The following is an 8,749-nucleotide window of genomic DNA, read 5'->3' on the forward strand; positions in this document are numbered from 1 at the left end:
AGTGTAGTTGAATGATAGAACAGTTGCCTAGCATGCAGAAGACCTTGGGTCACATCTCCAGTACTACTAATAAAAATAAAAACAAAGCCATTTCCCAAAAGAAGATTGAAAAGGTAAGTCAGGTATGGTACATATTATCTCAGCAGTTGGGAAATAGAGGCTGGAAGATCAGGAGTTTAAGGCCAGCCTTGTTTATGTTTTGAGTTCAAAGCCAGCTTGGGTTGCATGAGACCCAGTCTCAAAAATGTAGAGTAATATATATATATATATACTTAAAAATCAATCTTGCTGGCTGTGGTGGCCTTGTGCACACTGGTAGGATTTGTTGGAGGATGTGGAGGCAGGAGGATCCCGAGTTTGAGGAAAGCCAGACTGTAGTAGCTCATACCTTTAATCCCAGCACCGGGGAGGCAGAGGCAGGTGGATCTCTAAGTTTGAGACCAGCCTGGTCTACAGTTCCAGGACAGCCAGGGCTACACAGAGAAGCAGTTTTGAAAAACAAACAAACAAACAAACAAAAAAGTTACTCATATATGACTATATGATTTTATTTCACTTCCAGCATAAATGAACATTTTTCTCATGCTTGTCTGTCTGTCTGTTGGGATGGCATCTTGCTATGTACCTCAGGCTATCTGGACCCAAGGTCATCCTCCCTTGGCATCAAGTAGCTGTAATTCTAGGCCTAGGCCACCGTAGTGTGAAGACCACAGTCATGGAAGACAGTAAATTTGAGTGTTTGTGTGTTGAGTTGGAAAACTCCCCAGAGCTGTGTTTGGAGCCATGGTCCCTAAGGATGAATGAAGATGGATGCTTTCCAGGATTGGGTTTGGGACTTGGCAGTGCCAACAGCATCAGCTTTCTGCCAGGGTGGCTCAAAGGTCAGACATAGCAAGAGCAAGGTTAGAGCCCTAGGGAGTCTGTCCTAGTGAGAGGCCAGCAGGTGGCTTAGCAGGTAATTAATCTTCTGGTGTCAGATCCTGGAGAGAGCAACAACGGTGGAGCACTCTGGCAGTCAGAGCCTTCCCTGCAGTCCCTGGGGTCATTCTGTCATCCCACAGATAGGGAATGGAGGAGAGGATGGGTGGGTGGGCAGGTGGGTGGATGAAAAGCTGTGTGATCCAGGTGTATTTATAGCGCATTCCTCTGTAGCAGGTGCCGAGCCCAGCATCTTGGAAGAAAGCAGCAGAGTGGGTTTGGCTCAGCTGCCAAGATCAGGTCTCTCAGTCTGGTGCATTGACAATCCAGACACAAATCCCTTTTCATTGGAACTGACGTTCTCGCTGGAAAAGAGCTGAGCAAAGAGGCTACAGCAGATGGTATGGGCTGCCCACGGTTTGACCCACCTGGGCAGCTGGTGTCACCTGGGGAAACATCTGAGCCTGAGGATGGATCGGCCTGGACCGGCCTGAGACCTTTCCAAGTCAAGTTATAAAGCTACACACACACAGTGCTTATCTACGGGGTGGGGCCATTGAGAGTGATGGACGTGAGCAAGCGCCTGGTGACTGTCCTCACCACTCTTTGTGCTGCAGTCTCATCATTGTAGAGTGTCATCACCATCGCAACAGGCCATTCTGCTCTGCCGAGGCTTTGAACAGTTTCCCCAGAGGAAGGGGAGGCAGAGTGGGCAGCAGAAGAAACCACTTCCAGGAGTTCGCGCCCCACAGCTAAGAAAGACAGGCGGAGAGCGCCATCTGCTGGGTGCAGAGGGCACTTCCTTACACAGAATTTTGCTTCTCCTCATTTGGAAACCCAAAGAGGGGCAGGGTCTTTGCTCCAGAGAATTGGCTATGAAATCTAATGTATGGTCTGGTCCCTGTATAATTACCGAGTTCCTTCCTTAGAACCATGGTTCTCTTCACTCTAGACTGTTGTCCCCCACAGGGACATTCCTGGTCTCACGCCTTTGGAGGGCTCATGGGAGCTTGAAGCCAGCAGGGACTGAATGAACCCTTGAACGGTTGCTTTCCATCCATCTGGTGTCCCAAGTGTTTCCCCCTGGGTCCCATTTCAATAGCCACGCCTCCTTCTACCACCTGACTAAAGTCAGAAACCAAAACTCCCTGTCAGACAGAAGCTGCCCACATATTTGTTTTCCAGGTTGTGTCTAGGACCCAGGTTGGTGTCTGCTTGGTCCCTGTTGTGTTGTCACCTCTGACCTCCCCAGAAGCCTAACCTACCCCATCCACAGCTGTCTTCATGGTCTTACCTAAACCCCTCCAGGGTGCGTCTTCCCTGTCAGTGTCCCTCATGCGCGTCCTTTCTGCTCTGCTCCACCCCATCTTCCTTCCTCAGAGCCTCAGTACCTGCCTGTTCCCTTCCGTAGGCACTCCTTGCTTGTTCCCTTCCTTAGGCACTCCTTGCCTGTTCCCTTCCGTAGGCACTCCTTGTACCCCCTTTCTTTCTTCCTGCCTTTTTTTATTTTATAATTTTTGCCTCTCTTCATTTTATAATTTTACTTGAGACATGGTTTCATTCTTTTATCCCAGAGATCACTATTCAACTGTGTAGCTCAGACTGGCTTCGAGCTCACAGCAGTCCTCCTGCCTGAGTCTCTTCAGTGCTGGAGTTTCAGGTGGAAGCTACCATGCCCAGATTCTTCCCGTACATCCTTGGCTGTTGGCTGATGTGCTACTTTCCATCTCTGAGTCCTGCTTGGGTCCTGGCCATCCCTCTAGCGCCCTTGAAGCCCTGAACATGCAGTCATGAGCTAAGTGACCCAGTGTGTGGTGAACTCTAAGCTCTGTGAGGTGGGAGCGATGCCGGCTTGAGGTGCTCCCTCTGTACCCTAGACAGTGCTGGGCACATGGTGTGGGGCAAGCTGCCCATCAGCTGGACTTTGAATCAAGATGGAATGCATGGTCTTACATGTTTTCACATTTATTTTGCTCTGTGTGTGTGTGTGTGTGTGTGTGTGTACACACAAGGTACACAGTGCAGGTATGAAGGTCACAAAAGAATGTGCAGGAGTTCGTTCTGTTTTTCTAGCACATGGTGTCTGGGGCTTAGTGGCAAGCACCTTTACCCACTGAGCCATCTTCCTGACCCTCATGCATGGCTTATCTCTCTGTCCTCCCTCCCTTCCTCTCTCCCTCCTCTCCTCCCTTCCCCCTGCCTCCTTTTGGTTTTTTATTTCTTAATTTTAAAAATAAAACAGGGTCTCTCTATGTAGCCTTTGCTGTCCTATAACTGATTAGGTAGACCAGGCTAGCCTAGAGCCACAGAGCTCTGCCTCTCAAGTGCTAAGATTAAAATGCACCACCATGCCTGACTTCATGCTCGTTCTGTAAGACGTGGGTAGAAGTTGTCTAACTGTGGAGTTACAAAGGACGTCAGTGTCTCACTTCTGCTCCTGTCCCAACAGGCCTGAGGAGCGATGCGACAGGCATGATGGAAGTCGAGTCCTCCTACTCGGACTTCATCTCCTGCGACCGGACAGGCCGTCGGAATGCAGTCCCTGACATCCAGGGTGACTCGGAGGCCGTGAGTGTGCGGAAGCTCGCTGGAGACATGGGCGAGCTTGCACTTGAGGGAGCAGGTCAGAGCTAGTGCCCCCACATCCTGGTGGGCAGCTGGGGAGGTAGTTTGCTAGCTCTTGCTAGCCTCCAGGCCCTACACCTTCCTCAGGGAAGCAGCTGCATCTTAATTGAGGCTGTTTGCGACTGTTGGCAGAGTCCAGCCGATGTCTAGGATAGAGTGCCAGCGTCCTGGTTCCAAGGGCTCTGATGAGTAGCTGGGGCCTTTCCCCTTTTTCCTGCCCCAACTCCAACAAGTCCTGTTAGATCTCTGTAATGGATCCTAACTCCCAGTGCTCCATGCCTTAGCTTCTCCACATCTGCACAGCCACCATGTTTACCTGCTGTTCACTTGGACTTCATGCCCTTCCTGCACAGCAGACAGCAGGATTAGTTAGCCTGTCCTGTCCTGTCAGCCTTCTGTCCCAGACTCTATGGTAACATCTCAGAGCCAAGCTACTCTTCAGTGCTCCCCAGGAGTCATGCCCTGCTGGCTAGCCTGCCTGGCCTTGGGGTCCATCCACACCCTACTCACTTTTCCCCACTTGCCCATCTCTGTCTGCTTCTCTATAAAGGGTCAGGGCCTCCTTGTGGGGGCCTTCACTGCACTCACTGTTACCTCTGTCTACAACAACCCCAGATGCTCCCAGAGGCCTGCTTAGCTAGTGTGCCCCCAGCCACATCACTCTCAGAGGCCTCATGTCTTTGACTTTCGTTTTAGGAGAGAGGAACCCTGTTATACCTTTACATGGCGGGCATTTTGTGACCACAGGCTGAGTGACCCAATGAAGAAACCAAGGGGACCCAGCATTGCCCGGGACACCCTGCTCCTCACTTCTCTGTTCTCAGAGGCCTCTGTTCAGCTTAGGTCCACAGTTAGCTGTAGACCCTTCCTTGGGAAGCCTTCCCTACGACTTCTCTGCTTTAGGCTCAGAGCCGTGCTTGCCGTATCACTTCCCATGGTGCACTGCGGCTTCCTCTGTGCTACTCCAGGAGCAGATCCTTGCTGGGCCAAAGCATTGTCTTTGCCTGTGCGGCCCCAGTCTAGAGTTCTCAGTCCTTATTGCCCAGAAATGACTTAGGAACACGGAACAGGGACGATGTTGGGGTCAGGGACCCAGTTTCTCATGTAATAGATTTAACCGAAGTAAAGAGAACCTGAGTCTTCTTAGGCTCGCCCAGCCAATGACCCATCATTAGTATGACAGTCTCTATGCCTCGAGAGAATACCCTGCCCCTTACCCCCACAGCCTCACAAAGTTTCCCAGGCTGAGGCCCTTTGGCCTTTCTTGTGTTGGTCCCCGCTTTCTATTCAAGTATGGACACCTACACAATGCTCCCCACCCCCTCCGCAGCCCCAACTCTTTATCTCCCACTTTTTGCTTTCTCTTTGCAGCCGGAACAAAGGCCTGTAGGGCCCTGCTTCTGGCGGTTGCTTCTCATTGTGGTGCTTTTAGTGCTACGGCCTTCCCAGACCACAGCTTGTTTCTGACAGAGGCGCCCCTTTCTTCCCATCTCCATGGCCCTGTAAGCACCCCTTCTGAACTGAGCTGTTCCAGCACAGGCTGTCTCATGCCCTCTGTGACTAGCAGTGTTTGGCACGTGACGGGTACCTACTCAACGGCGTGGGCCCAGCTGGCACACCGGGCACAGTGCCAAGAGGCTCTTCAAGGCTCCTGTGCTCTGCTCAGCTCTCATCAGCTTTGTTTGCTGCCTGCCTTCATCCTTAGCCATCACTAGTCCCTCATGCAGGCCTTTACAACACCGTTTGCCTTACTGAGGGTCTTTGTGGTATTTGGGTCCTCCCAGTACATGACACTTGCTAGCCACTATGACGGATGTCTAAAAGGGAGGCATGAGGACAGAATGTGCTTGCTGCTGCTGAGAACTGGAATGCCTTTGATAGAATCAAGGTGGCCAGCTATGAGAAGCCATCACAGTAAAGTGTCCCCAGGCATTTCTGAGCCCAGCAGACTCTCATATGCTGAAGACAGAGCCTTAATCCTATCCCCCAGATTCTGACCCACAGGCCAAGGCCCCAGAGTTTTCTCTGCCACGCCCTTGCTGATGCATAGCCTGAGTGGAACAGAACTGTGGCCCCGTAGGGTATGGGCAGGCAGAAGTGTCCTAGCTATCTGGTCTCCCCAAACTTGTGGCCTGCTGGATCTATCAGTGTCCTACAGCATGCAGGGCACACATCTGTCTGTGCCTGTCATCTTCTCAGACAGGGAGCACACATTTGCTATACTCTCTTAAGAGGAAGAGAAGCCAGAGGCCAGCCATGGAGATGAGGGTACACTGACCCTGGGCAACAGTTTCTTTCCTCCCAGGACTGATGGAAGAGGACCTTCTCCCCAACTAAGGGAGGGTTGGGGCTGGTACAGAGGAAGTATGACTGTTAGAGAGGACTTAGGGCCACAGCCTACGTTCCATCAAGCCAGATTCAGACATCACTTCTCAATAAGCCAATTAAAAGAGCCAAATTAGGAGCTGGTGGTTAAGTTCAGTGGTTAAGACCACTTCATAGCAGCTTACAACATCTGTAGCTCCAGTTTCAGGAGATACAGTACCATCTGATTTCCAAATGTGCCACAGATGCATGTGGTTCACAAACATACATGCAAGCAAAACACTCATGTACATAAAGAAAAAAATTAAAAAGCCAAATTAAAATGAAGAACAACAAAAGGCAATTTATTCAGCGTGGCCACATTGGGAAGAGGGACAGAGAGGTCAGGTGATTCCCTCCAAGTTCATCTTTGGGGCTCTGCCATGAGGGTAGGTTTAAGTAGAGGCCAGCGTTGTGCACACCTAGGCTGTCCTCACAAGGTGTGGTCTGCCCATCACTGCCCCTTCATTGTCCAGGGCCCACTATCCTCAGTTGCTGGCAAGTCACAGAACTCCTTCCTGGAGAAAAGTCCCCGCGCTTGGCTCAGGCTTAGGCTTTTCTTCTTCAGCAGGAGATCCTTGGGAATATATAATTTCTTGGGGGCCCAGTGTTTCAATAGTCTGACAGCCAAGGTGAGGGACAGAGTCTCTTCAGGATATCTTCATCCCTGACAGGTTGGTTACTACAAAGTGACTTGCCTGCAGTCTCTAGCAGTGGAGTAAACAGCAGAGACAATGGGGGAGTTTAAAGGGTCTCAGTTCATGGGGTGCTTCACAAATGAACCTAGTACGTCAGGGGTGTTAGGCCTCCAGAGACCAGGAGAACTTTGTGGCTGAATCTTGGTTCAGCCCCCATCCTCAGAGGAGGCCGCTTCAGGACAGGCAGGCTCAGATTGGCACATACTTGAGCCACAGTACCAAGTTCTGTCCACACTATTTACTTCCATGAGCACTCAGAGCCAAAGACTGCTGTGTAGGGCAATGGGAGGCCGTCCTGCCAACATGCCTCTATAAATGCAGGAGAATGCAGCTTAGAGGAAGAAGTGGGGCTCAGCAGTAAGCAGGCTCTCCCCTTTGGTTGCAGGTATCTCGCCCCTCTGAGCCTGTTTCCTTATGGGTGTTATGACCTTAACCACATCTTCAGGTTGCTGTGTGGACTGTTTGACAGAATTCCAGACCCAGAGCTCAACATAGACTTAAAGACGGGCCTAATGGCAGAATGACATGTACCTTCAGTGGCACCAAGGTCCCTGGGGCTTGAGACTGCACTACTAGTTGAGTTTTGTCCATAACCAGCATCTGTGGAGGATGCTGGCCCTGAGAGGGTTGAATAACAGCACAAGCTGCTAGCAAGTGCATGGGGCAGAAGCTGCTGGTCCCACCTTCCATCAGGGCTTCAGAGAAGCTGCGAGTGAGGACTAGCTCAGGTAGGGACTTGGAGGCCAGGCCAGGTGGTTCCCCAGCCTGCTGCTGTCCCTTATTCTAGCCCATGTTTCTGGCTGGCTGGAATAGAGCAGGGCTGGATGCTGCCAGTGGTATTCAGAGTCAGGTATCCTCTACCTTAGGATGTGCAGGCCACAGTGGGCACGCCTGAGCTGCCCACTGGTTTCAGCTCCTATATGGTGTTTGAGGAAACTCCCATTTGCTAAGCACATATGTCCTGCTGGGAACTTAACATTCTCCCTCTAGAGAGAACATGCTGATCAGCAGGTCTGTAGTCCTGACCTGTACTGAGTTTTAGTATACCAGCAGCCCTGGCAGCCTTCCCATGGTAAAAGGAGACCTGAGAGCAGGTTAAATGCCTCTCTCGCCCTCCCTAACGAACCCATTTGCCTACTTCCAAGGCTGGCCCCGGTCATCAGTGTGGCTGCTCCTTCCAGGCCCCCTGTGCTTCCCACATGTAAATGGGTGAAAGAAGAAAACACACTCCTTTTCTCCCCTGCAGAAGGACAGGCAGAGGGAAGTACCCCCGACAAGGAAGCCAGCAGCCAGCCTGAGAGCAGTGACGCGAACACCTCATCCTGAGTCTGCCTGTGGTCCCAAGGCTGGAAGAGACCTGCGGTACCGCCTGGACTGGAGCCTCATGGAGTCCTCTGTGGCCCCCACTCCAGCCAAGTCCTCCACCCACAGCACAGGCTCCACTCTTCCCACCTCCCCACGGTGCCCAGGTACACTCTGAAGACACTAGCACCATGAGATGTTATTTATTCGGCTAGGCGGGGCTCGAACCAGGCCCTGCCCCTAGGTGAGCAACTGCCACCTGGACAGGGACTGTCCTGTCACCACTCACCCTCCAGCCAGCCGTCTGTCGGGAAGATCTTCCTAGCCCTTTTTTAAAGCCTCTTTTACATTTTTTAAAAACATAACTTTTTCAGAGAGAGAGGGGGGAGCTGACAATCACTTTTCTTCTGTTTTGGTTTTGGGTTTTGTTTTTGTTTTGAAAGCCGTTTTAAGCTCAGTTCTGATGATCTATGCAGCTCTAAGTTTCCTCATGGAGCCTCACAGATCCAGTTTTGGGAAAGGATTTGGACTCAAAACTAACTGACCAATTCTTTACCCTTTATACCAAGAGACTGATACTTAGGCCCAGGAAATAAATGCTGGTGGTTTGTGTGACTGGCTTATGATCTTTTCTTTTAACTATCAGCTGCACAGCTGGGCTCTGCATCCCCACATCATCACCCTGCAGGGCCCCACTGCTGCCCTCTATCCTGTGGTGACTAGCACAACCCCTCATGTGGCATCTCACGAGTCCTTCCTCACCCCACCCACCCACAGCCCACACCTGCCACAGCCTGAAAAGGGCCTGTGAGATGGCTCAGTGGGTAGAGACTTACTGCCCA

General features: G+C 51.4%; 1 protein-coding gene across 4 annotated transcripts in view; it reads left to right on the forward strand.

The window, feature by feature from the left end:
* Positions 1-8,526, forward strand: part of Pkig (cAMP-dependent protein kinase inhibitor gamma) — a 71,205-nt gene extending 62,679 nt beyond the window's left edge. For all 4 annotated transcript variants that reach the window (XM_021155784.2, XM_029474341.1, XM_029474339.1 and 1 more), the window contains 2 exons: positions 3,368-3,541; positions 7,852-8,526. In XM_021155784.2, coding sequence (XP_021011443.1) covers positions 3,391-3,541; positions 7,852-7,931 — 231 coding nt within the window. In that variant the 5' untranslated portion in view covers positions 3,368-3,390 and the 3' untranslated portion in view covers positions 7,932-8,526. The remainder of the gene's footprint in view (positions 1-3,367; positions 3,542-7,851) is intronic.
* Positions 8,527-8,749: the final 223 nt, after the last annotated feature.

This window comes from Mus caroli, chromosome 2 (assembly GCF_900094665.2).
Source record: "Mus caroli chromosome 2, CAROLI_EIJ_v1.1, whole genome shotgun sequence".
NCBI classification, from domain to species: Eukaryota; Metazoa; Chordata; class Mammalia; order Rodentia; family Muridae; genus Mus; species Mus caroli.